This window comes from Stylophora pistillata, chromosome 8 (assembly GCF_964205215.1).
Source record: "Stylophora pistillata chromosome 8, jaStyPist1.2, whole genome shotgun sequence".
Lineage (NCBI taxonomy): Eukaryota > Metazoa > Cnidaria > Anthozoa > Scleractinia > Pocilloporidae > Stylophora > Stylophora pistillata.
Genome location: NC_142526.1, coordinates 2,211,622 through 2,239,175, shown reverse-complemented (window position 1 = coordinate 2,239,175; position 27,554 = coordinate 2,211,622). Strand labels below are relative to the sequence as shown.

Genomic DNA, 27,554 nt, shown 5'->3' with positions numbered 1-27,554 from the left:
GTGTAAACGCCTCTTAACAACGTAGTTTGGGAGATATCCCATACTAATGTGGGGACACAAATAAAATGGATAAAGATTATTTACAAAGAATATTACCTACTTAAGAATAAAATTAAGTCATATCATGTATGAGAAAAGATATGAAATAAATTAAGAAGTACATAGAGCACAACTCCTGCAGCCATCATCTAATAGGGAGCTGAGGTCACGCTTACGTATGCGGTTTTTGAAACTAGCTAATGTTGTGGCTGATCTGTCGAGAGTTGTCAGTTTACTCCATAATTTAGGTCCTAAATAGCGTAGTGAATGTTTGCCGTAAGTTATTGTGTTGTATCTAGGAATAGAAAAGTCGGCCTGTCTTAAATTATAGGAAGCGTTGTGTCTCTGGAATATATTACAAATATTCAAAGGGCTACGGTTGTACGTATGATGCACGATCCTCGCAGTAGATAGCGCTATTTATGCAATAGCGAAAATCAGACCTGAAAATTTTTTTTTTTTTTTTTTTTTTTTTTTTCAGGTCTGATTTTCGCTATTGCATAAATAGCGCTAGCTACTGCGAGGATCGTGCATCATACGTATCTAATACCGCAGTTCAAAATATATGAACTTTATATATTCATTGTATCGGCTACGGTTGTGTTTAACTTTGTACATTAAAGTGCATATATCCTTTTATCTTTTTTATCCTTTTATCTATAACTTTTATCCTTTGTGTTTTCTACTAGATATTGTTTCAGGAACTTGAAAAAGTGGATATTTTATTTGTTTTCCCCTGATTGCAGCTTCCACAATCGATTGTTCAGTCAAAACGCAGGGAAGTCGAAGATGCAAACCCGTGGTACTAGTTTACCTGTCATGGCTTTTCGGCCGAGCAAACGTCGTCGGGAGACTGAGTACGATTTATAGTAATCAGCAGAGGTACAGCGGATACTTTTCCACCCGTCTGTGTTTTATTTATGACACACGTAGTTTTATCCATATCTGTGAGCTCGCCACGTTTGACTACCGTGCCTTAAGTATGTTAATTTCTAAATACAGATCACAGTTGAACAAGGGATATTGCTAAACCAACTAAATGAAAGATTTCAAATATGATGACAAGATCTCGATCCGCCGATGCTGCTAAGAGAAGCACTAGTTCTTTGGGAAACGAGGAAATAATTGAACGAAACAGCGACCATGTAGACTTTCGCTCAACGACGAACGGTATAGACAAAAAGACAACTGGCGAAAAAAACATGAAAGCTCATCAGGCAAGTCTTAAGGGTGACCAAGGAAATATAGCCGTTCTTACATTTCTGTATATTCTTCAAGGAATTCCTCTTGGGCTGGCCGGTGCCATGCCAATGCTGCTTCAAACACGTAAGGTCGCCTATAAAGATCAAGCCACGTTTAGCTTCGTATTTTGGCCTTTTAGCATGAAGTTGTTGTGGGCGCCTATCGTAGACACTGTTTACTTTTCGCGATTTGGCCGAAGAAAATCATGGCTAGTTCCTGTGCAATACTTGTTAGGAATTTTTATGCTTGTGCTTTCAAAGGTAAGTTGCTTTTTTATTGTACACGCGTTCATGCAAATATGTAATTATATGCTTAGTCATTCTGCTGTACAGAAGTTTGTCTCAAACTTTGCTTATTGATTTTTCATCATAAATATAATTCAATTTGTAATGAAACCAAAGGATCATCTTGCCCCCCCCTACTGACGAATGAAACCAAAGGATCATCTTGCCCCCCCCTACTGACGAATGAAACCAAAGGATCATCTTGCCCCCCCCTACTGACGAATGAAACCAAAGGATCATCTTGCCCCCCTACTGACGAAGGTGTATTGTGGAACTCAAGGAATTTGTCTTTTCATCGAAAATTATATTTAATTTTTTTATCACCGAATTTGAGATTTACCAATTTGCTAATTCTAGCACTTAGTATTCAGGATGTATGTCACATATAAACGAAGTTATGGCCTGACTCACCGTAGAGTTTTCTGTAGCTCAGTGGTATCATCATCAAAGTGTGGAAGCCAAAGATTACAGATTAAATTCCTTAGAATTTTTTCCTTTTCCCATGCTCATATCAAGACAAAAAACATCTTGGCAAGATTTCCACTCACCCTCTTACCTCATTATGCATACATTTCCTGGATAAAGAAAACATTGGCAGAACCAATACATTCCCCTTGAGTTTTGTCCTTTACAACGTGAGAGAGCAAGATAGGGAGTCTGAGTCCAGTACGCTTCTTTGAACACAAACTTTAATTACTTGAGAGGCAGGTTACCTTTAGAGCTAACGATATAGCAACAACACAACAACGACTTAACTTATCTCAATGTTCACTCGTGTAACTCGAGAACTAGATTGGAATTTCTAGATTGGATTATTACATAATCAGTCCAGAAAGTTACATATCATCCGAGGGTTACATAGCCTTTAAGAGTTACATAAGAAAGATCAGCTGATCGACATTCAAGAATGGTCTTATTGAAGAAAAAGCAAATGTTGACTTCTGGAAGGTTCTACATATCATAACACCTTAATTGGGACTACAGTTTGGGTTTACACTGAAATTTTTCTAACATCCATCTATATTTCGTTACCAAGTCCAAAATATACTTTTTCTCGTATACTACACATAGTACTGACACATACTTCAGTGTTCACTGTTTGTTTTTTTTGTTTTTTTTGTTTTTTTTTTTTCAGCACATAAACAAACTGTTGGGTGAAAGTGATGAAGAAGGGCCCAGTATTGTCTTTCTAACAGGGATCTTCTTTTGTCTCAATTTCCTTGCTGCAACTCAAGATATAGCTGTTGATGGTTGGGCACTGACAATGTTGTCCAGAGAAAATGTTGGCTGGGCATCAACTTGCAACACAGTTGGGCAAACTGCAGGATTCTTTATGGGAAATGTTGTATTCTTAGCTCTTAGTTCTGCAGACTTCAGTAACAGATATCTTAGAACACAACCATCATCTGATGGAGTTGTCACCTTTTCAGGATTTTTTTATTTTTGGGGAATTGTTTTTTTAATCACCACAACATTAGTTGGGTTGCTGAAACGAGAAAAGTCAGAACAAGAACTCCATGGAGAAGAGTCTGTGGAAGGAGTAGTAGATGGGTACAAGACATTGGGAAAAATATTGCGCTGTCCCAGTATTTTGAGTTTGATTGCCATCTTGCTTACATTTAAGGTAATATTTATTAACTTGGTGTTCACGTTTTAGGGTTGTCACTTGAGGCCGTGAGGCAGCACAAACTTGCTGGCTGTCAGACCAGTTTTACTTTGTAAATTGTGACAAAAGCTAGTAAATAGATATATTTTTTAATTGATTTTAACACAAGTATCTGCTTAAAAAATGTCACTCAAATCATGGCTCAACACCAACGGTAGCCAACTAGCCACAGACTAGTAGAAATTCAGTTTTTGCCAGTGGTTTTTGATTTCTACTAGCCAGTTTAGCTAGTAAACATACTGAAATTGTTGTAACATCCAAGTTCTCTTTAGCCACTTGGCTAGTAAGTTGAAAAGCTAGTGTCAAGCCCTGCAAATATGTCCTAAAATGCAAGAAATTGACTGGCTTGGAGAATATCACTTTTCAAATTTTATAGTAACTGAGCATGCCCCAGGACCTCTCCAGAACTTGCAAAACACCTTGCTTGCACAGCATAACTCAATGCTGCCACCTACTTAGCTCAGGTCATATACATTTTCTAATGACAACTGTGTTTACTCTTACAGTGGAACCCCATAATTTGTGCCCTGGAAAATGTTCCCTCTTTTATTTTTTTGATATGCAACATTTGATAGATTTGATTTTTTGCATAGTTTATGGTTACAAAGTATGTTTTTGAAGTAAAAATCCATACTGCTCTATCATTTTTTTCCAGAGAAATAGGAAGGGCCATTGTTCTTTTATTTTGTGTGTTGTTGCTGTTGTTGTTGTTGTTGTTTTTGTTATTCTATCTTTAAACCATTACTTATAATATTTGTTAGGGGAGCCCATTATGTAAAAGCCCTGTGGCTTCTCAAGTTAAGGATTAGGAATAAGTTAGCAGGTTCCCTAATTGTACAAAGAAAATGCTTGACTTGAATTCATGCGTAAATGCTTGATATTCAGGTTGGCTTTTCTGCAGCAGATTCTGTGACTGGTCTCAAGTTGATTGAAGCAGGAGTTCCTAAGGAGAATCTGGCTCTCCTTGCTATTCCCATGGTCCCCATACAGATTTTGCTGCCTCTTTATATCAGCAGATATACTGCAGGTTGGTATATATGCATGTGACTCTTCAAAAACAATGTTCAGATGACATGACAAATACGTTACCACACGATACTTGACTGCATATATGTCCATTAATGTACTAGCAGTTTGCTTGTGTACAGTTTTCATTTCTTCCAGGTGCTTTTTTCACTACCACTTATTAGTAGTTTTCATTACTGTGAAGATTGCTTTGATATTCATGTATTCACCGTCAGTTTTCATTGTATTGAGAAAGATCTCAAAACTTGTAAAAAATTCATATAAAAAGCTGAAGGAAAACATGCCCTCTAAGAAAAACTACCTTCAAATTTCTTCTTACAATATCACCTGTGAATCACACATTAAGATCAGGGAAAAAAATATGATCACCAACTAAAAATGCTCAAGAAATTGTTTCTTAAACAAATTCACCTTGCCTGCACCTCAGCCAGGAAATGCATAGAGAACAGTATGGATGATATGCATGCCGATGTTAGAATGTAAAGGTTTAAGGATACTTTCTTAAGGGGAGGTGGGTGGGATCTGAAATTGTTATGCTCTTTCTTTAGTAAGAATCTCTGTTCCTCCTCGTAGGTCCGCGTCCTCTTGATTTGGGTCTCAAGGCATTTCCGTACAGACTGTTCATGGGTGTGGTAATCATGATGTGTGTCTGGTGGGCTAATGTTGTGCGTGGACCTGGGGAGGAATTTTTTCCATTACACTTTTACATAGTAATTCTGCTGGTGTATGCAATCCATCAGGTACTGTATTATTTGTTTTTAAGATTTTTCCTGAATAATTTCAAGGAACTGTTGATCATCAGTGATGCAGATTAAAAAAAAAAAGTGTCATCTTTTGAGACAATCTCACGTGCTATACATTAAAGAAAAATTTTGAATGTTTGTGTAAATAAGTACTGGTTGTGAAAAGTCTGCAGTGGTATACAGAAGTAAATTTTGACCAGGAATGAACTTTAATTGTTTTGCCTTTTTTTTTTTCTTTTTTTTTTTTTTTTTTGGTTAGCTACTCATCAACACAGGTTGTGACTTACATAATACATGTAAGCTGAGATTTTGAGCGTTAGCCCTTCGTCAACCTTCGTTAGCCCTTCGTTAGCCCATTCGCTCTGCCGAAGAAGCAACGCTGGAACGTCAGCATTAAAAAAACTCTTCACCGAGGCCAATTTACATCATCAACTCAGTTGATGAAATCAAATTATTTTGTAACAACCCCACCCCCTACCGACTAGGCAACACAGTTTATTCAGAAACTTATGTGTACCCTTTTTACTAATATTTCTATATGTCGTATGATTACAATAATTTTTTGACGTCTTTTTGTTATTTAAAACTGATGAGCCATAACATTGTGTTCTAAATTGTTGTCGCTTTTCCTTGAACTGGCAACAGGTGGCATTGTATTGCATGTTCGTTTCCTTCATGGCTTTCCACGCCCAGATTAGTGACCCGCGGGTTGGTGGGACTTACCTGACTCTTCTTAACACAGTTACTAACCTGGGAGGAAACTGGTGTCAGACTCTAGCGTTGTGGCTGGTGGATGGACTTACCTGGACAAACTGTATCGATGCTGCTGTGCCTGGACTCCACTGCAGCAGCAAGACCAGTGCAAAGGTGTGGAGAAATATTCCACAAATATTTTTTGTTTAAGCGACATGTTGTGGTATCGTGCTTTCTACCAACAAGTTTGAAGTACTCTGCGGTACTTGAAGCAACTGTGAAAGCTTCGGCAATGTAAATAATTGTTAGAAACATTTAAAATCAGATTCACTTTTCCAGACATACAGTTCAGCTGTGTAGCATTTGTTTGCCTCACTTTTTGGAATGCGAGCAAATATACCAAAAGTATGGTGTCCTATGATTGTACGAATCTTTCCCAATATAAATAGCTACTTGCATGAGACAGGTTTATACTTCAGCCTCTTGCCAATTTTAAGGGGGGAGAGGGAGAGTGAATGATCGTGCCTCATACGCAATGAACAGCACGCAAGAATTAGTATGGTCAGTGTTTTGTTTTGTTCTTCCTCTTTTTTTAGGATTGTACGAATGCTGGGGGTGTTTGTCAAACTGTGATTGACGGATATTATGTGGAATCCATCGTCTGTGTCGTCATTGGTATTGTATGGTTGAGGTGGAAAGGTCAGAAGACAAGGTCTCTACAAGATTTACCCGAATCCGCTTGGCGATATCAGTAAAACAAGAAAAAATAAGCTGTGTGTAAAATAACTTACGTTACCGCACTGCGCTCTCTATTCAAGAATATAACAGTTTTCGCAAGTACGGGGTGTTTTCGATAAATAACGGAAGCTAACAAAGAAATAGCAAGTTTGAGATACATACGTAGTAACAGTTAAAATCGTGAACAACATTAGTATAGCAGACCATTTATTTCAAACTTCTTTGTTAGGTGAGGCTCTACTGAAACTTAAGAGAAAAGGCAGAAGGTGTTTAATGTTACCATTATCAAAATGTTAAACGAACAATGCTGCATTTAATTGTCAATTCAATGCGATAACAATCATGTATGCACGGGGGCACATCCCTTTTTGCTCTGTCAATGGTAGTGGTCAAATCTGGGCACTCTCTTCACACGATTTCCAAACTTATTCCAATTGAAAATTTCATGAGCTTATGTGGAAAGCATTTGAAAAGCATATGAAAAATGTTGCACCTTCTAAGGAGTGTTTTATGTGCTTTTCTTGTCCTGTTTCCAAGGACTAAACGTCCAAAAAAGTCGAAATAACAGTTTTCTGTGACTTACGCCGAACGCCCCGGAATAACTACCCGGTCTTCCTCTGCAGCGCTCGAGTAAATGTTAATGTATTCGTTAAAAATAATATGTAAACCTTGTAATACGGTCATTACGAATTTAAAGCAACTACTAATCTTGAAAATGATGAGCGGGTTAATACACCACTAAACAACATACTGTGGTCAAGGTACTATAGCAGATATGCGTTTGGTACCATTCTCTTGTGCAAACCATTTTTGGCCATTTTACATGCTCCAAGCAATGTATTTCTACAAGATCATTGACCGATTAGTTAAACATAGTATAAATTACGTTTCTTTATAAATGAATCATTTGAAGTGAATAAATTACTTTCCTGCGTAAACTAAGAGCCATCTTTATGAAAAAAGGTCAACGTTTCCATGTAGATAAAAAGCTTTTCTGAAAATAGATAGTTTAGAACTCGTTTGTTTTTGCTTAGCAACGCGAAACTTCGTTTGAGTTAATTATATCTCAATATACTGTACATACATAGCAGTGCAGTACCTTATTCACTTACAGCTGTAAAATGCTGTTATCACCATGTCTATCTTTCGTTAAAACATTTCTTCAGAACGATCTAAACGATGAATTAAATCAGTTAGACTTCAACGAGTGGCGTCCCACATAACTGAATGGGAAAAACTTTAGTTTTATAATGATAAGGATGAAAACTTCCTCTATGTGTCCTTCGGTTTAGTACGTTTTAGCTCAATGGAAACACTTGTATCATCTAAAGTAAATCGTCTAATAAGGAAAATATTCCAAATATAGAAATAAAATTCGTTCGTTATCGACAAACTACGCCTGCAACGTGTGTTGTTTGGGTTGTGCTAACCAGCTTGGCAGAAGCGAAAGTCCATATCTGAGCAACTACGCACCCACCCTTACCCCCCCCCCCCCTCCACAAGCCGGAACCCTGCTGCTTATGTCTTATCCAGAGCAGAACACTTTCCTGCTTTTCATTTTCTTTTCAGATTTCCGTCTTTCCCTCTTAATGTTGCTATGGTTTGTTCAGCAAACCTTGAATGCGAAAATTCGTGACTGGCGTAGGCGTTTTCAGTTCCGTCAATTGACGAACTCTTGACCACTATAACGTTTCCTAATTCCAACACAGACACTGACTTGGAATTTATGACCTCATGTGCAAACAAACTCAGAGATTATCACCCTAACTCAAACTTACAGTGTCTCTATGGAAGATTTTTCTACGCAAGCTTTTTCTTCCCCAATTTTATTATCCTAATCAAAACATCAGCGAAAAGATAAAAAAGTAATCTAATTTAAAAGAAGATTAAAACGGGATTTAAAAAAAATTATCAATCAAAAACCGAATTAAATAAAAAACAATCAATCAAGAAGCGAAAAGATAAAAAGTAATCTAATTCAAAAGAAGATTAAAACAAACAAGATTAAAAAAAATTATCAATCAAGAACCGAATTAAAAAAATTATCAATCAAGAACCGAATTATAAAAAAAATAAAGATAGGTGGTGCACAAGCGCTCCGAAAATAAAGCATATGTTCATGTTATTCCATAACATATCAGTTTGCCCAGTAGATGATATCCTTCTTCTTTTCTGGCGTCTGTGTCTCCGAACCTTAACTGCGACACTGGAAGGTGAGTTTTGTCAGTTAGAAATCCGCTGTCCTCTCTCCAAACAGCATCATCCGCATCGCAGTTGCAGCCGCTGTCTGACCTTGCACAGTTTCCTGCTACCCCGCATGCGCAGTAGCCGTCCTTGTTGGTGGCTCCACCCCAATATTTCATCCTCACGCCATCACGTGAAACCCACCAACTCTTGTCCCTTTTAAAGAGCTTAGCACCGTGACATTCATAGCTGATGAACTGTTCACAATAAGCAGATGCTTCTGTTAGATCAGAAAGCTGCGAAAGACTGGCACCTAAGTACGAGATATTTCGCGAATAACATCCGGATTGTTTGCAACCATTTACATGGGTTCTGTTTTCAGAATCATGACTGACAACTGTCACTCCAACGCCTCCTTTCTCTGTCATATTGCAATACACACCGAATGGGTCCTTGCCTTGAGAACCATCTGGATCAATGACGTAATCACCACTGACGTCACTTATGTTTGCCCGTACGCGACTACACGTGTCAGGATACGTTATGTGGAGAGTTAATAGTAATACTGTATCTGATTGGTTATTTACATTTTCCACAACGCAGGTGTAATTTCCACTGTGGTTAAAATTGGCAGAAGTTATTTTCAAAACTAAAGAGCCTTCGATTAAAAGTCCATCAGGAAGCACGAGAGAGTTCTGGTGCATCCAGAACACGCTGGAATTCCCGCGAGCTGGCACAGGGCAGAAAATGTCTTTGTTTTGTCCAACATATAGCGAAAGTGACGTTTGATTTATGAAGTCTGGAACTGGAACGACGGTGAAAGTTGAAGCAATGCTTGACATCTGAGGTGTTGCTTCTAAAGCTACGGAAGAAAGTCAACAACATTTGAGTGAAAATGTATTGGTCTTCTGACGCAGATATTAAATAGACCAGATAATAAAAAGACAAACGTGGACGTTACCAATTGTACGAGAGGATCTGTCATTGTCCAAAATTGAGCTCTGTAATGCTAATATAAATGAAGAGAAATTAGAGATGCGAACATTTTGAAGACTAGACGCAGAATTCTGAAAATTTGAAAGAGATCAACACTGAAAGAATCAGAAATCTTACCAGATGCCCAAATCGCACTACTTTGGTCAGTTGAACTTGGCAATAGTTTAGTTTAGTTTAGTTTAATTGAATTCGTCAAACACTAACAGTTAACAAAAAATGAACGAAAAAAAATAGATAGTTGAATGACAGGTAAGAATAACAGAACATAAGTCCCAATTGACAATTTTTACCTTCAAAAAATAAAATATAAACTTAAATTCCTAAAATACAATGTAAATATCTATGGAGGACGGCATAGAGAAAGATCATTGTAATCATCGTTGTCATCGGTATCATTTTCATCAAAATGATTTATTATTAGGATTTTACCGCATTCTATTAAAATATTCCTCTTTCACGGAGGAAAACGATTAATTTATTCATTCAAAGTCAGATTATGATGATAATGATCAAAACCTTTCGCTAAATTAATTTTTTGGAACAGTTCAAGCAAAAACTAAGTACTGACAACCTATTTTAAAATCAAGAGAATGGAAAGTAGCTAGCTAGCGCTATGTGTAAGAAAATGAAAAGGTCAGTTTTATTACCACTACGTGATGTTGCGCTTAGCGGCTTGGATATGGAACTCGTTGGCTGGGATATGATGCTTGTCGCCTGGGATATGGTACTCGTCGGCTTGGACATGGTACTCATTCCCTTTCTTTTAGTTGAACTTGGAAACTCTGCAAGGAGAATGTGTTAAAGAAAGCTGCTCTTTACAGTTTATAGAACTAGTCATTTGAAACGGTTTTAACTAGTTTCTTGGCTAAGTATTGATTACCCTATAGTTATACTTATCTAGCTAACCAATCAAAGTGATAGATATAACGAAAAGCGAGGATCCATTTTACAGACCATGGAAGATAAGTAGTTGGCCTGTCCTGAGTATTGAATTAGCTGTAGAATTCAATTCATATTTCTATTTTTAACTGCTATCGTTAAACCCAAAACTGATACATGCATGTCACAACAATTATATGATCAGGCAGAACAAATAAACTAAAGGAAACAAACATAAAAGAGAACAATAAACAAACAGTCCAACAAACAAATAATCCAAAACAAAAAGCAATCCACCGAAAAACATCAAACAACATAAAGTCCAAAAACAAACAAACCACCAAACAAACAATCCAACAAGACGTTCAACCAACAAACAATACAAACAAAACAAACAACAACAACAAAAAGAATCCAAAAGACTAACGATACGACAAAGAAACAGACGAAGAAACATTTCAAGAATTCAACAAATAAAGAATCCAACAAGCAAACAATCCAACAAACTAACAGGAAAACACGAAAAGGTGTCAAGGGATCTCCTTTTTTTCCTTTTTATTGTTACAGATACCTTGAGAATTCGCTCTATTACTCAAACAACGGTATCCTTCATCCGTAAATCCATTTTGACATAAGGCATTTGGAGAACACGGATTCTTTATGCAGGCGTTCTATAATTTAAGCAAACAGAAACACTATTAGTCTAAGAATATTTTTTCAAGTTGCCTATTTTAACGTGAGTGTACAAGTCTTTAAAAAACCTTGATTTCAGTCTCCCCTTGTCAAGATCTTACGGTATTGATTCGAACTGATACAAAAAAAAAACCTCAACTTTCTCAAACGAATTCTTTATCAGACATACGTCTCGTCTTCTCGCATTTTCGGATGGGAAATGATTGAAAGAATTATATCAAAAACGCTGTTACAAACTGCAGAGATTTGAGCTTAATTTTCAAACTGCTCTACTACGAGCAGACAAAACCATCAGCATCAAGCACACACGAGCCAACTTTTGTTTTTGGTAAGAGATGCCATGTGAAATAACGGCAAACTGAGGTTCCATCAGTGACGGCCTCAGTGATACTAGCCTTGAAAAAAGGCTGATAGTTTCTAAAGAAACTGTTTGGGGCTGCGTCGGTGGGGGTAATGAAATAATTTGGATACATCAACAAAGTTGAAATGGTGAATTGGCCACCGTAACGATTACAAAAGCTGACGTTTCGAGCGTTAGCCCTTCGTCGGAGCGAATGGAGGAATTGTGGGTTGTGTGTACTTTTAAAGGCAGAAAATTGAGCTACGTTACTGGTGGGAACATGGCAACGAGAAAAACACGAATAAATTAGTGGAATGAAAAGCGTTCGTTGATCCTTGTGGGATTTAGACTGCCGGTTTGAAAGATGAGCCTTGACTGAGTCAATTTATGATGAAGAAGTTTTTCTCCCTTAGGGTCTGTTTTCGCCCGGATCAACATCCCACGGGTAACCAAAGATTATCTTTTAATATAGAGTGATGGGGTGGGGCCAGGAACTTTCCAAATTGGGTAAGCTCTGCAGTATGTACCACATAACACAAGAGTTCACTTTTTCTTATGAAGTGGTTCTGAGCACAAAAAAAAGAATTCCTTTGTGTCGACCTTAGAGTTAAAATTACACATTGAACTAACCTCAGTTGCATGGTATGTGAATCCATATTTAGGCTTTAGCGCTTCGGAATGCATCTCATGATCAGAATCACTCAATTCACACAGGTAAGTTCCGCTTCCGTCCAAGAGGCCAGTATTGAAAGACATACAGTTGTGTTCCACGAAACACCTCGCCGTACAATCGATTTCTCTCTTTAACTCAAAGCTCTTGAGCACGTGACCTTGCAGGGAATATCCCTGAACAACAGGCTTGTATTTCAAGATACGACAGTTATCTGCCAATAAGAGAACATGAAAATAGCTTGGAAAACAAAAAAAGAGTTTACCAGGTAATCTTTTTCTATCCGAAAACTATGAATAAATATAGAGGCAAAAATAAAAGACCAAGAAATATTACGAGAACAAATCTTTCTGCAAAGAACTATAAATCTTCAACATCGAACAAATTTCTTGCATGTATGAGACCATGTCATCGATTTAGCATGCGCGCTTGACTCGTGTATCACTAGAATTCTCAGCAAGAAAATTGCGTAGGTTTGTTTAAAAAATTTGGAAAATTCTGAAATTGTAAAAAAAATCAAAATCTTCTATTATAGATTTTGATTTTTAAATCTATTGAATCTACTGAATCTATTGAATCTACTTAAATCTATTGAAGATTTTGATTTTTGTCACATAATTAAATATCAACTGTTTGTAGTTACGAGACCCGTGTGGTAGATTCACCATGTTTGAATTGTTGTTTGCTAGAATTTTACAACCAGATAATTGCTTAGCTTTCTGTAGAAATTCTGAAAATTGTACGATTTCAAAACACTGAACAACAGTTTTGGGAAATATCGACAGTTGAAAAGAATGATTACTGTTCTTATGAAGAGTCCTATAGCGTAGTCCAAACGAGTACAAGAACGATGGCAACACAACGGTTCTTTAATACGTCTCATAAAAGCCCGCCATTACTAGGCGTAAAACAACAACAACGACATCCGGGATACCCTTTCATTCTACTGCGCATGCCCGAAGGGCCTATGACATCACAGCATCGTTACAAGTCCCCAACGTTTCAAAGCCGTAATTGGAATCAGATAGCTCAGTTTTGTTTCCAGCCGTAATTCGGATCGAGTTTGGGGTTTAAGTATTGTCAACTCCAAAACTAATTTCGTCCCTTGACAGAGTTACATACGAATTGTTTTTTCGAAACGAGTATTTTTTAACATATTGCATTTTCATTATGAGCTCCAAAAGATCTTTCTCGATTGGGATAGAAAGGGAAAAAATAAAGAACGTTTTGAACCTTGCGGCTTCAGCCGAAGTGAAATTTCACACGTCATAGAATGGATGCACGGCCGTGCAGTACATAAGGGTTTTTACCATGGTAACTCCTAAGGAAATAAGTAGGGCTTGCCCACGTGCTATGTTATAGTACTGGATTGTAACAAAAAGTTATTTGCTTCCTATTGTATTCTTCATGTATGCCACCCACTTCACAAAGCGTACTGTTTACTCGTTCAACCTTAAATAAGATGGATGCATAACAGCTCCAACAGCGTTCTTCATTTCACAAAACATCACCGTAATCATTAAGAACTTGCTTAAGTCTCTTCTCTTCAACTTAAAGATTCATTTGATGTGACATGCACTTCATAAACCCCCATGTTTCCTCATTTATAATTAAACATGATCGATGGTTAACTTCACTCTCTGAGTTCATTCTTCTCCATTTTGTTTTTATTCCCTTCATAACAATTGCAACGCAAGTTGTTGAGAAATCCAAGCGTAATATAATTGTGTCGCCTTTCAGTCTGTGTCATGCTGTTCAAACAAATGGATTTACCGAAACTTAAAACAGAGGCAGCTATCTTTGTTATATTTATTCCAATATTGCGTGCTAAATAGATTTCAGAAGAAGCAGGCACTTACATAACTCGTTGTTTCGTGCACCACGCAAGCTGGAGGAGATTAAAAGCGCCGTCCAAGTTTGACATTTTGAAAGCAGGGTAAATGTCTAACGTATTAAAATTCGATTGATTGTGTACTTTTCTTGCTCGAAAGGCTTCCACAGAAAGAGTTGCATAAGAGAGCTTGGGCCCGTTGAAGTACTACTACATGGCTTAATTTTTATTAATATTATTATTATTATTATTTTTTTTTACCTTATTTAAACTCTGGTGTCTCTCTAACATTTCCATTAAAAAAAGTTGTTCTTGTTTTGTTTTCACTCGCAATTTCTTTCAAGGTGCACATGATTGTTGTCACCTCAAGGCGATAAGGGCGCTCGCTGGTGTTAGACATTACACAAAATTAAATAAAAACATTATTACAATAAATAGCTGATATCAAACCTGCCTGTGCCCAAGTCCACGAATAAATGACGCAGATACAAAGTTCTAGAACTGAAAGGAGCTTCGACATATTCAGTCAGAAACCAGCGCAGTACTAACAGTTTAAGCAACAACTTTTAGTCCTCGACTTGTTTCAAAGAAATTACTTCTAAATATTTAATTCAATATGTTTTTCTTATCAAAGAACTGTTGCTACATCCTAAACAATAGGTTTAAAAGATGGGCTCTTATGATTACTTCTTGACCAAGTTGTTGAAAAATTCTACGTGCAGGTGCAAGGATAGCCATGATCGATTTTATAGAATTGTTTTAATCTCCGAATCAGAAAAAAAGAGTAGGAAAAAAAACTAGACAAGGGAAGGTTATCAAACATTGTTTAGATTTTTCTCTCTCGTGGTACACCAATAAACCGCGAGGAAAGCATAGAAACCTTTCTTAGAGTTGTCGTTAACAGTGTTATGGTCTGTTAGACAGTGTATCAAATGTTTGCCAAAACATTTTGGTCAAAATCTGCTGGACGCAAGGGTATTAGAGTGAGAAATATCAGCTTAATATTTATTTTGTCCTACTTTGTCTCAATCGTTTGAAAATAGATCATGAAATCATTCGGAAATTGCAGATTCGCTACTTTTTTATTAGCTTTTAATGTGAAGATAAATGCAACTCAAATCATTGACTGGAGTGGATATTATTTCATTCCATGGCTCTCTCTTTTGGTGGCAACATCTTGATTGCGACTTAGTTGTCAAGGTAACGGAATTAAGTCTATGAATGGCCTTAAGTCAACAATTTATCGTTTTTACTATTGATATTTTTTTAATGATTTTATTAAACATTGTAATACTGGTAATAACAATAGTAACACTCCGAATCTGCATTAATCACTATTCGCTAATAATATTGGTTAAGTAATTCATTATTATGAATACAGTGACACTAATTTTTATAAATAAAATGATTGATATCATCATCATTATTATTATTATGTTTATTTTATCAGTTTCTAAATAGTAAGGTTACATTTGCATTCTAAACACGAGAGGTAATGAGTGAAATACTCTTAACTATTCTATACAAATTCTTCTGAAGCGTCGTGGTACTTTACTACTTTTAAGAATGCACAGTTCAGTTTTTGAATTTCTTAGCCGAAAGGAAAACGTAACAGTTGTAAATTCAAAGAAATTCGCCCATCTTAAGCAACTTCTAATTAGCTGTCATAAAGCCAGAATCGTAGCAACCAAACTGCATAACAATGATTAACATCATCATTAGTTAATGAGGACACAAGTAACAAGGTCACGATAATAGTTCATTTATCACTTGATTGGTCGAGAGGATGATGCGTGTTTTCTTAACAAAGACAGGTCTAATAAGAGCAGAAATAAAGCAATTCTGCAAAACTTCTGACACTTGAGAATCGCTCCTGTTAGTAGACTGGGAAATCCTTCATAACTTTTTCGTCATTGGAGCATAAGAGGACGAAACAAATTATCTTGATAACGTGATTACTTAATACATTACCTTAGCTAATTTTTCAATCCAGTTAAATCATCTTCCTTGATGATTTACAATAATCGCGAGTCATGTAAATGTTAAAATGATCAAAACGCCCCGCCTATTTCATTCGCATTGGCTTGTTTCCCATAGCAACCAAAAAACCCACACTACACTGTCACAGCATCGTCAAGGAAAGCCATTTATGCCGGTAATGTTAACAGTACTGCAAGATATGAGATGATTATCCCAACCACCTAAAAAAGAACAAATATATACTTGACCAAAGAATATTTCAGTAAAACGATATTTGACGATAGAGAAGCCCAAATTGATTATAACGCATAGAAGTCGGGAGCGCGGTAGTTCAAAACTTAATTACCGAAATTACAGGTTCATGTTTTGGTCTATTTCGTTTACAAACGAATACGGGTAAGCTACTGACTATACTCACTATATATCACGGAATAGAAAGGGTGTAACGTAGCTAGTTAGATTGCAGCATTTGAAATAGTAGATCCATGCCAGTTAGTGATAGTAGTTTAATTTGATGGATACTCTAATAATAGCAATGGAAAACTCTGCCATATGCAGTAATTGTTGTTAGCGGTTAGCCGTTGTCTGTTTTTTTATTTATTTTTTTTTTTTAATCTTTTTACTTTTTTTTTTTTATTGAATTTAATTTCAGCGAACATACCGAAAGAAGAAGTGATTTGTTTATCACCACCAGTCCTCCCACGGACATCCCGATTGGCTCTCCACGAAGATGCATCAAGAAATGAAGCAACTGAACCACAAAATGATGTTACATGAGCAAATGACACTAGTTTGAACGTAGAAGAGATCTTTGATCTAGGACTTTTTTCATTATTACAATTATTTGATTGACCATAACATGTCACATGTAAAAGTTTCAAAGACAATTTCTAAGTCCTAATAAATCCTCCACAGTAACACCTCCCTGAATGAACTTTTATAAAAGGAGGGTAATTTTCTTACCTGGAGGAATAGCAAAACGTCAAAACGTTTTCAACCAAAGGAAACAACATTTTGGTCTCCAGCATTGTTTAAACACAAACAAACATACCTCCAAGAGTTCTTTACAATCAGCGACGACAATCTGCTGTAAGGCGTCATAAATACCATGGATCTAAAAATTAAATAACACTAGAAATCCTTCCTCTTTTGTTATAATGTTTGATACTCACATGCTTGAAACACTAAAACTTATTTTTATTACCTCCTTTCACTCGAATTAACTAAATTATTCCAAGTTGGAAGAGGGAAAATGATTTGAATATCGAAACGGGATCTTCGAACATGATTAAATACTGAGAGAACATGAAGGTAAAACAAAAAAAAAAGTATGTGAGAAGTTACGTTAATAACATTTAAATAGAGACCCATATTCAAAGTAATTAAACCCATAAAATCTCCTGTTTAAATTGTAGAGAAGAATGCATTATCAGCAGCGTCAGCATGAGCATCATCTATATCATAATTATTATCAGTATCGTCATAATAATACTTATCATTTCAATCCTTTTTCTAGTTACCTTCTCATGAACTCTAATTCCAAACATGAAGATGACTGCTATCTGCGACGACAGGCCCATCCACCAATATAAGAAAGTAAAGAAGAAAATTGTGTCCCTCTCTCTTGAATTGTCGCTTTTCAACAACTGATGAAAATTAAAACATATCAGAGGAATGTGTAGTGACAATATCACAAAAAGATAAGGCGAGAAGACCTTGTCGGCGAACGAAACTGTCTTGCATAATTTTACGTGCTCTTTTCTCAAGGATCCAATGTCGGGAAAGTTGTGAACCTGCGATATCACTTTCTTTTGGAAACCATCAATCATTCCCGATACGAGCGAGCAAGATATTCCGAATAAGAAAATTGGTAAGGTCCATGCAAAGCTGTTGTAGAAATTGATCAGCACATGTAAGAGGCGCATTGTTAACCGTCCATTCCATGGTCTAAAACGTGCAATCGAATTGTCTTCGAAGAAGGTAAGAAGCGCGATACTTGTAGTGTTTGTAAGCGCCGCGAAACATGTCAGAGCCAAAAAAGCATTTAATTTCCATTTGCTCAAACCGCTGAAATCACCCGAGTCTGCTGTTTCTAAAAAAAAACTGATAAATCTTAAAAAACGAGAACGCCTTTTACGAGTTATCGGCAAAGCAAAGAGACAAGTAATGTTTACTCCAACGCTTTGCAAATACCAAACACCAAATAACAATAAAGTATAAGTATTCTTCATCTCATCAAATCCTTCGTACACTAGACTGGCAACAGCTTGCGCAAGAATCGTTATTTGACCCAACAACACCATCCCACAGTAAATACGTGAAATAAAGTTTGAAGTCGCTGGTGGAGTTTCGCTCAGTGAGGTATCGCCATAGAATTCTCCAGAAAATTTCATTAAATTCAAGATTGGAAGAAGTTTGTTGGACAGTTCTCCACGAAGAATATCGCGATTGTTAGTTAAATTGACACTGCTACCTTCCTTCTTTCCTTCAGTTTCGTTTCGTGAAGAAATCTCTGGTTTTGTAACTCCTTGCATTTGAAGATTGTGTACCTGCGCCATGTTTTGAAAATAACCTCGTACTATTATGAAACCGAGTTTTATCTCACTGAATGGTAGTTAGGCTTTCTTCCTCTACTTTCACCTGTTCGTTCTCACGACGTCCTCAAAAGATTTCGTGGCACGTCAAGCTACAACCCTTGCGTTTACATTAAAACAACTTTCGGCCTCGAAAAAAGAGAAAGTCACCAAAAAAAAAAACTATTCACCGACCTTCTCCAGGAAGGCTTTTATGAAGTAAATTTGTCACATCTCATTATGAAACAAATCTAAATGAAAAAAGTAATATATCATATTTTTAATCATCTGTTAACTTTTATATTGTTAAATGCCACGATTGATCTGTAATAGATGTTACCTAAATTTCAAGGTTATACCCCCTACCTTCTTTTTTTCTCTTTATTGAATTTGCTATCAATCCAGCAAGAGGAGTCTATGGTACTAGTCGGAATAACGATCATGAAATGAAAATATGGCAACTTAAATTCGCCAGAATGATAAAGTTAATTAATTTAAGTCCCCATGTTTACATTACAAAGGTCCAAATGACCGAAACACTGGAAAGATATATATAATACATCAGGAAATATGAATGATAATGAACTGGAAAAGGGAATAGATAGAATTTAGAGGATGTTTGTCGAAGATAGGATTGGTTACTTCAACTGATTACCTTTGCAAATAGTTTGGCAATAATCAATGTTTTATAGGAAAAGAAGGAGAAAAATTTAACAGGAATGCTTTTGAACCGAAAATTAACCATGCCATCACTACTTATACCAGGTTCTCATGTTAGCATCTTTTTATTTACTTGAATTTGAAGACGAAGAAAAATTTTCCAAATGGAAAATAAAGAAGAGGGAAACAAACAATTCTAACCTGATTTAAATATTTTTATAAAAAAAAATTGCTTATACCAAAAATCCGGAAAATTCTCCTTTACATATCTATTTATTTCAATAATTTCAATGAAATAGACATCTCCTTTTAGAGTTGTCCAGTGAAATGAATTTATGATGACATTTTTTCTTACACGGGCAAATAAAATTGCATATATATTAAAATCATCAAAAACAGCAAATGCGTCACAAGCAAAGAAGCTTCGATCCTTTTTATCATCCATAATGCATTAGGAAACTCCATTTCGACCCCACGTTTCGTCAATATCCATGCTATGGACGGTGGCTGTTCTATACTCTCTAACGTTACCATTCGTCTAACTCGGCAGGGTGAGCAAAACAGCAATATAAGATATGATTATGCCCAGCAGCTGTAAAACAATTACTCAAGATAAACATCAAATATTACTTTCAGGGGACTTTTCTGGGTACTTACAAGAACAATAGAAGCTTTCTAACAAAACATTGACGGATTGTATATTGTTTGGCGAAGTTATAAAGCCTCCCAAATTCCTATTGGTCGTAAATAAGACTCATCTTTATGCAAAAAATTGTATTCTAAACTACCGAGAGGGCGAGAAACTTCGTAATCACTACAGATCCTCCAAAGGACATTCCGATAGGGTCTACACGAAGATGCATCAGAAAATGCAACAGCTAAGATTCATTACAAAAAAAAGAAAAGAAAAAGAAAAACCCAAAGAAGTATTCCAAAAGCCTTATCCTGCTCATACTCCTACTTGCAAATTTATTTTCCGCTGTCGCTATCATTATCAAACTCGTCCTCGTCTATTTATTTTTAAAATTAACAACAAAAGCTGCTTTTTGTAAGGCGACGTAATTGACAGGACGTTCTTTGATTCAGAATTTCACTTTTCAAGTTAATCAATACCGATCCTTCTAACTAGCTATGCCTCTGACTTGTCATTCATGAAAAGTACATCAAATTAGTTAATAAGCCTGTTCAAATAAGTTTTTAAGTTGCTGAGCACTTCTGAGTAATATAGACCCGAACTTGTGACCTCAGAAAAGAAGATGTTATAATTGATTCCCCTTTTTAATTATCGTAACACTCTCGATAATACAGCACTCCCCTATCTGGGTAATAGAAAGAAGAATGGTGATTACCTACCTCCAAATGCTCTTTGGTATCCGGGACATTGACATATTGTAAGATGTTATAAAAGTTATGAATCTACAGAGAAAGAAAAACACAGAATTTTGAAATAATTGTCTCATTTTAAAGAGGAAGGGTTTGATATCTGCTTACTATTAAGAGGATATACAGCTCCAACACCACCCAAAAACCACCCGAACAGTACGTTGACTCGGGAATAATTGCTAAAAACATGTGTACATAGAAAGGAGAAATGGACTGAAAAACTTGGCCTCTATGTATGCAAAAATGTGACAGGTATATTGTAATATAGTGACTTCCCTTTTCAAAGGCTCACACACATGGGTATCACAAAAGCACACAATTGGAAACAGCAATGGAGATTCTCACCTTCTCGTTGACTCTGATTCCACAGATCAAGATAAATACTAGCTTTCCAGCTAATAAAATACACTAATACGAAACGCTTATTACAAATGTGATGTCGCTTTTACTAAAAGATGACAGTCGTACTCCCTGATGAACATTAATGCATATCAAAGGAACATCCAGGGAAACTACAAACAGAAGAATTGGGGAAAATACTTTGTCTGCAAGAGCTACTGTTTCACAGAGTTTAAGATGTTCCTGTCTCAATGACTTCATGCTTAATCCTTTGCTGCTCTCTTCTGATATTTTTCTTTCTAAATGTACAGACATTGTGATCAGTACTTCGCATGAGGCAAAGAACAATACCAACGGTAATAGCCACGAAAAGCAATTATATGCTCCAAAAACCAGATGGATCGTGCGATATACAAGAAGCCCATTCCATGGACAAAAACGGGCCACTGAGCTATGTCCATAAAATTCAAGAAGTGCGAGGCAAATAGAGTTGCATGTGCAAAAGATGCCCACAAAAATTAGAGCGAATCTAAGTTTACGCGTATTGACTCCACTCAAATAAGATGATGGTGAGACTAAGTCATTCACAAGTTTTTCAAGGCGAGAAGGCTTTTCTATCCTTTTGGGAAAAACGAAAAGGCATATTGTTGACACTACAGCAGACTTTGCACACCAAAATGCTGAAAGTCAACAAAAAGTAAAATGTTGGAAGTTTTCCAAAACCCTCACAAAAAAGACTTGTGAGAACCTGTATTGCAACGAACCATTGCCCGAGTACCACCATCATACAGTAGAGACGACAAAAGAGGCTTCTTCGATGCGAAAATTATTCGAAAGAAAGGTCCCCATAGCATTCACCAGTGAGCTTCATTAACTTCAAAATTGGAAGAAAGACGTGCGATATTTCTTTGCGACGAAGATCTCGACTGCGGTTCTCTTCATTAGATTTTTCAACCCAATGTTCCTCCCCAAAGCAACATTTGAAAGCACCTCGGTGTTATCTGTGGACATAAACTACAGTTGGATGGCGTTCTCCTCTGATTGCGACATTATTTTATAGTTAGACTGATTTCAGTCGAGGTGGTGGAAAATATCATCGATATTTGCCAGCCTTCTATTTGTAATTAGAACCCCAATTATCAATTAAGATATCAACAACGTAACGATGAAAATAGTTTGCATTTTTAATTAATTGACACCCTAAAAGTATTTCATATTAACATATTTAATTTGCCAATGTTTATAGCGCCTCAAACACGTTTATTTGACACTATCCTTGCCCCCTATAAATTGTCTCTTTCCAGTCCAAAAAATAGCTACTTGTTTTTATTTCATGCAGTGCCGCTTGTAAACAATTGCATTATGCTTAGTAACATTATTCATGCGTACCTGTCATACAGGATAATTTTGACTAACCTGATTAAAGAGAAAAAACCTTTAGTTTTATCGTGGAATTTTGCTGAGCGGACTGATGTAGCTCAGTGTTTTTAAGGTTGTCGATTGTTTAATTCATTTCCAGAAGCTCACACCTTCCAATTGACTGTAAATGCCTTTTGTGTCACTTGCGTCACTTAAGCAATAAGAATGCTTATGATCAATATCAGAACAGTAAAAATTATGCATTTAGAAAATTTACTACGGATGCTATCCCTAATTCACTTAATGCTAATGAGACCGATGTTTAGTTACAGCACACATCAAGCTTGCACGCAATCACACTGTGTTGAGAAAGTTGATTCAGGAGCTTTCCGTAAAAGGGTTAACGGTTAACATGATAGTGTTGTGCATGAATTTGATTCAGTGTCGTACGATACTAAAATTAGTCATGTTAAGGATGCCATGTTATCATAGGGAAGTCAATGAAACAGATATTCTTTTTTTTTTTAAATTGAATTTATTTTTAATCAAATTGCATGGACTAACTCAGCATGGCGTTACTTTGTTTTGTGTATCCTTACTTGAAAATGCAAAGCAGTTAGTCAAAAACAATATGGAATTTGTATTGAGGCCTTAAGTTATTAGTAACAGTAGTTGAATATGCTCACGTCTCCACAAAATTCATTCCTGCGCCTTTTAGCTATGCTAGGGAGCTCAACATGTTGGGACCGAAGCAATATTCTAAATATTAATGGGCTGATCGTTCCCTGAAGTATCTGGGGCTATTTCCAAAAAAGTAATTTCCGAAGGCACAAAGGGCGCTTAGTTACATAGAGAATAAATAATGAGAAAGTGAAATGTTGAAAATTAAAGCAACAAGTACAGAGAAAAAAGGTACCGCGTTCAATAACTAACTAATTAACTATAAGTCGGCTGTGACCAGCTTCAGATCAGAGGGACAGCTTAATGATTTATTTTAAAGCGACCGATCTTTTATTTTTATTCTCTTTGCGTTTTCTTTTTTTCTGTGTGAGCTCAATCTGGGTTCCCCACGGTTAGCTCTCAATTTTCAGTATTATCATGTGAAGTCTCACTTTGAATATATTTAAATTTGCATGACAAAGAAATCAATCTCGAACTCGACATCTCAGCTTGAACCTGCGATTTAAAGATAGCAAGTAGAACTAACCCACACTACAAAGGTTTTTTTTTTTTTTTAATTCTTTGGATTTAGAACATGGTTCCACTCGCAAGCTTGGTGGAAAACATCGTTCTATAATGCTTCTGAAATGCAAACTGTCCCTTGCGAAATTAACCTCACAATGGGAGCGTCTGATGGATGTTTAAAAGAAGATAGCTCTGAACGGCTACCTCGATGCTCTCTAATTAGTACTTTAAGATGCGCTGTACAATCAATGGTCGCCTCATTTACACAAGAAATGGATCATATTGCTCATTCCTTTTAAAACACTACTGACTGAGCTATTGTTCTTAGGTAAACACGAGTAGCGGAAAGGGAGTAAAAGATATTCAATAGATATTTCAGAGATTTGCAGCTGGTGGATTTAAAAATAAAATGAGTTAAACAAGGCGCTAGATGATAAGGCCAAATTGTTGCAAATTTTTTGTCGTTTTGTGGGAAAAAAGGAGAGGAGGGAAAGCATACTTGAATGTCGAGGCCTTTTTGAGAATTTTCATTTGATTTTCTATTCTCTTAGCTTTAAATCATCGACGTTGTTGAAAAAAGGGTTATCGTTTTCAGCCGTTTCGAACTATGCGCATGCTGCAGGTGAATAACGCTCAGCATCAAGATGTGCCTTCCGAACAATCACAAGAAAACGAAACTAGATCGAACGAATCAAGAAATGTGTCAGATAATAACCATTCTCGCCGTAGAGAAATAGCTTGCAAGCTTCGACCCATTTTGAATTTGATGAAACTAACTGGAGAGTGCTCTGAGGATGTCTTGGTGCTGAATGAGATATCTGCAACAGGTTCGCGCCTCTTTTCTCGTTTGTACCGCGGATTAGTAATTCTTGGTCAGTGGTTCGTTGCGGTGCAATGTATTACAACCGTTTTCTTCGAAGGTTTTGAAGAGTTAAAGAGGTTTTATTTTTTGATGATCTTCGTCATTTGGTCTCTACAATCTGCAGCAGTTGCAACGATATGTCTATGTGTTTTCCCAAACAGGCAAACAGAGTCATCCCGTTTTTCGCAGTTTTTAAGCAGCTTGTGCAATGCAGAAAGTAATGAAAGAAGGACAAAGAAGTATAATGGGAACTTGATATTGGCTCTCGTCAGTTTCTTTGCCCTTTTCAACACTCTTTTCATCATATCTCTAGACCTCATATATGGCTCGGTAGCCTCTTTTCGTCCTTGGAACGGATTCCTGGTTTATCGCTTGATTTTCTATTCGTTTGTTTTTTACAGTAGCTTTTCATGGGCACTGCCATTTTTATTGTTTTACGTATCTTGCGATCTGCTGCTCGGAATTTTTGACGATTTGGAGACCAAAGTGAAAGCAGGTGATCCTAATGCTTCTGATATCGGATGGATTCGGCAGGAGCATCGAAAACTTTGTGTGCGAGTTGATCTCGCAAATAGAGTTTTTTCACCTCTTCTTTTGGCGGCAGTGAGTTTAGATGTTCCTCTAATGTGTTTCAACTTTCACCAGCTTTTGAAATCAAACGCATCTACGGGTACAGACCTAACATATCTTGTTTCACTTTTGTATTGGTCTGTTTGTGTGGCCGTAAAGTTAGCCTTTGTTCTACTGGAGGGAGTAAAAGTCAACGAGAAGGTATGATTTTCCTGTCGCCTTATCAACACGTTTTCATCTTTTAGATTTGATTTCTGTTGTCGATATCTCGACATCTGTCCAATCGGAAATTTCTAATGTGCTCAGTTTCATCGCAAAAATTCCTTTTAAAATGCGGTCAGCTAAGCTGAAACTGTGTTTCAGAGAATTCACGCAATTTTACTTAAATTGTCTCCTCGATTAAAAAAAATATATTATGAAGATATACCAAAAAAAACATGTCTAGATAAGCAACTACTGAATTTTTGTGAAGGATCCAACACATTTAACAAAAATGCAATCAGTCAACTTAGATGGCACAGTGTGTCTTCAATTTAAGTGATCCTGGTTTTAGTTTTGCAATATTTGATTTGTTCAATTTGTAAAAAACACCGTAGGAGTTAACTTATCTATCACAACTATATGCAAATTCCTATTCTGAATGAGAGTTTTGTGCGTTTCTGACTCTAGTTGAATAAAATACGAACAAGGCTCTCTATCAATAGGAAGGAAAAACGAGACTTGCTTACGGCACGTTCATATATCCCTAAATATAGTTCCATTTCCTGTTCAAATGCTATAAAATTCATTCGAGATCGTTAACTTTTTTGGTTGTGTTGCGATGTTCAGCTTTTCCGATTTTTATCTTTCTACTCTTTCGTTCAAATACTCACGCCCTGCCAACTTATGATAAGACTGTGATCCAAATTTAAAGCGAGAATTGCTTTAAATGTATAGGCGAGATGTATTTGTAACTTTGGATTTCGTAGTTTTAACTTTCAGTCTGTAGTTGTAGCTTTTACACCAATATCCACATGTTGCCCTCATTCGGAATGGCAATTACTTACAGACCATCGTAGAAGTCGTTGTGAGAAAAGTGAATCGAGGATATAAAATGTTCCTTAGGCCCAGTTTCAACGTTGAAGTATTGAAGTATCAAAAGTTATTCTCGTCGTTTCCTTTTCCCTACAGATTCATAGTTTTTATGACACCTTACAGAGCTTCACTGTTCCAGACTATAAAGGACACTTAGAGGTAAGGAGTACCCGGTGCTTTAGAGATGTTCGATGTTTAGGGAAATCATGTAAGTCACCATGCCAATAAAGGCAAAAAGTGGCGTATAAAGGTTATGAGATTGGCAAAGTTCATGGAACGTGGAATTGATGGATTTCCTTTTACATCCTTCGCGAATCAACGACACGAATTTTTTTTATTTTTTTAATTTTTGTTAATTTTTTTTATTTAATTGTTGTTTAACTTTGCCTGCCTAGACTGGGATGAAGAGCAGTGACCATGTTCTCCAAATTTCATCGTAGAACTACAAGATGTCTTTTTAATTTAAATTAATCAGGTGATAATTATTACTACTATTTTTTTCATATTATTATTATTCTATCCGTTTTAGCTTCTACATTTTATGATGCATCTTCGGGGAGAGCCAATCGGAATCTCTATTGGGGGACTGGCTGTGATCGACAAGTCCCTCGCCATCTCGGTATGTCACGTGGTTTCTCCTGGGTCCTCGGTTTTATCTCTGATGTTGTTGTTCAGTTGTTTGCTTTTCCTTTTCTATTTATCCATGAGATAAGTCGAGCTCGAACGCAAACTCATCTCCTTTCATTTCTTTGCAGCTCGTGGGGATAATGATTTCGTACTTCACAGTATTGATAACATTGCCAAGTTGAAGCAGAGATACGGCATAACCACACTTCGTGAAGAAGATGAATATTTCATTTCCATGTTTTAGTGCTGTTGTTTTACGTGTTGCTTTGGTTTTCATAACATTTATGGAAATTTAATGACTTTTAAGTCACTGTAAATAACGAAAGAGAACGTTTAATCAAACTCTATCAGTGGTGTAGCTACCATAATGTGTTATATCTGGAAGTAAATTAAAGTTTTGCCGAGTAAAACAGAGCACTGATCACCCACAGACATTTTATTATCCTCTAAAAAGTTCCTTAATAACGTTAAATTTTGCCATTAAACTTTGTATTTCTGTGGACTTTTGCAGCGAACAAAACTAATAATCAGAAAAAGTCTTCATAGAAATTAAAAAAAAAAAAGGTAAAAGATGAAAGAAAGGAAAAGTCGCTCTGTTTTACTCACTACGTAGGTGGGGTGATGTAACGGAAGTAGTGTTCATTTTCGCGTGAGTTATGAATGTATAATGATCGTGAAATTTTGCAAGTACTAGGTCTTCATGTATTTGATTTATATACATAAGGTGAAACTGTTTTTTGGTTTAATTAATTATCTGTTGTAAAAAGCGCATGCAAGTTAGGCTTTATCAGTTTATTTTTCTTTTTAGTTGTAACTACATGATGAAATCCCCCTGAAATAGTCACTGAAAATAAAGAAACTGTAGATTACTTTTCCAAAGCCTTACATTCTGCGACTCCTTTTCGAAGAAATAACAGT

General features: G+C 36.4%; 4 protein-coding genes across 9 annotated transcripts; 2 read left to right on the top strand and 2 right to left on the bottom strand.

Moving 5' to 3' along the window:
• Positions 1-805: 805 nt before the first annotated feature.
• On the top strand, positions 806-7,824 carry LOC111325829 (acetyl-coenzyme A transporter 1). Its single transcript, XM_022929743.2, has 6 exons — positions 806-1,541; positions 2,701-3,189; positions 4,117-4,258; positions 4,831-4,997; positions 5,646-5,867; positions 6,290-7,824. The coding sequence occupies exons 1-6, from the start codon at positions 1,095-1,097 to the stop codon at positions 6,446-6,448; spliced, it is 1,626 nt and encodes a 541-aa protein (XP_022785478.2). The 5' UTR covers positions 806-1,094; the 3' UTR covers positions 6,449-7,824.
• A 640-nt stretch (positions 7,825-8,464) lies between these two features.
• Positions 8,465-12,861, bottom strand: LOC111325779 (uncharacterized). The gene is made up of 6 exons (XM_022929670.2): positions 12,837-12,861; positions 12,154-12,407; positions 11,062-11,161; positions 10,259-10,393; positions 9,577-9,624; positions 8,465-9,477 (listed from the first exon to the last, which is right to left on the bottom strand). The coding sequence occupies exons 1-6, from the start codon at positions 12,859-12,861 to the stop codon at positions 8,549-8,551; spliced, it is 1,491 nt and encodes a 496-aa protein (XP_022785405.2). The 3' UTR covers positions 8,465-8,548.
• Positions 12,862-15,174: 2,313 nt separating this feature from the next.
• On the bottom strand, positions 15,175-22,413 carry LOC111325757 (uncharacterized). 6 transcript variants are annotated; one of them, XM_088729244.1, is made up of 8 exons: positions 20,966-22,338; positions 20,591-20,653; positions 18,944-19,829; positions 18,773-18,828; positions 17,525-17,650; positions 17,056-17,118; positions 16,666-16,755; positions 15,211-16,225 (listed from the first exon to the last, which is right to left on the bottom strand). In XM_088729244.1, exons 5-8 carry the CDS (start codon positions 17,582-17,584, stop codon positions 16,172-16,174), a joined length of 267 nt encoding a protein of 88 aa, XP_088585370.1. In that variant the 5' UTR covers positions 17,585-17,650; positions 18,773-18,828; positions 18,944-19,829; positions 20,591-20,653; positions 20,966-22,338; the 3' UTR covers positions 15,211-16,171. The 6 variants fall into 6 exon arrangements, with proteins under 6 accessions (XP_088585369.1, XP_088585367.1, XP_088585368.1 ...); XM_088729241.1 differs by having other exon boundaries at positions 15,180-16,225; positions 17,525-18,828; positions 20,966-22,373; XM_088729245.1 differs by lacking the exon at positions 18,773-18,828 and having other exon boundaries at positions 20,966-22,337.
• Positions 22,414-23,716: 1,303 nt separating this feature from the next.
• On the top strand, positions 23,717-27,505 carry LOC111325842 (uncharacterized). Its single transcript, XM_022929758.2, has 4 exons — positions 23,717-25,136; positions 26,106-26,168; positions 26,539-26,628; positions 26,765-27,505. The coding sequence occupies exons 1-4, from the start codon at positions 24,111-24,113 to the stop codon at positions 26,816-26,818; spliced, it is 1,233 nt and encodes a 410-aa protein (XP_022785493.2). The 5' UTR covers positions 23,717-24,110; the 3' UTR covers positions 26,819-27,505.
• Positions 27,506-27,554: the final 49 nt, after the last annotated feature.

Bases quoted from the DNA above. Each gene is read 5' to 3' on its own strand.
- LOC111325779 (XM_022929670.2), bottom strand. From the start codon at position 12,861: ATGGTGAATCTACCACACGGGTCTC. The intron at 10,394-11,061 runs GTATCTGTAACA...TTCTCCTTGCAG, and splicing joins TAATAGAGCGAATTCTCAAG to AGTTTCCAAGTTCAACTAAA. The intron at 9,478-9,576 runs GTAACGTCCACG...TTTCTTCCGTAG, and splicing joins CAGATCCTCTCGTACAATTG to CTTTAGAAGCAACACCTCAG.
- LOC111325757 (XM_022929628.2), bottom strand. From the start codon at position 18,562: ATGGCGCAGGTACACAATCTTCAAATGCAAGGAGTTACAAAACCAGAG. The intron at 17,119-17,524 runs GTAACTAGAAAA...TTTAATTTTTAG, and splicing joins GAATTAGAGTTCATGAGAAG to ATCCATGGTATTTATGACGC. The intron at 16,226-16,665 runs GTATGTTCGCTG...GTTCTTTTTTAG, and splicing joins ACAAATCACTTCTTCTTTCG to GTGGTTGGGATAATCATCTC.
- LOC111325829 (XM_022929743.2), top strand. From the start codon at position 1,095: ATGATGACAAGATCTCGATCCGCCGATGCTGCTAAGAGAAGCACTAGT. The intron at 1,542-2,700 runs GTAAGTTGCTTT...TTTTTTTTTCAG, and splicing joins TTATGCTTGTGCTTTCAAAG to CACATAAACAAACTGTTGGG. The intron at 4,259-4,830 runs GTTGGTATATAT...TCCTCCTCGTAG, and splicing joins TATCAGCAGATATACTGCAG to GTCCGCGTCCTCTTGATTTG.
- LOC111325842 (XM_022929758.2), top strand. From the start codon at position 24,111: ATGCGCATGCTGCAGGTGAATAACGCTCAGCATCAAGATGTGCCTTCC. The intron at 25,137-26,105 runs GTATGATTTTCC...TTTTCCCTACAG, and splicing joins GAGTAAAAGTCAACGAGAAG to ATTCATAGTTTTTATGACAC. The intron at 26,629-26,764 runs GTATGTCACGTG...ATTTCTTTGCAG, and splicing joins ACAAGTCCCTCGCCATCTCG to CTCGTGGGGATAATGATTTC.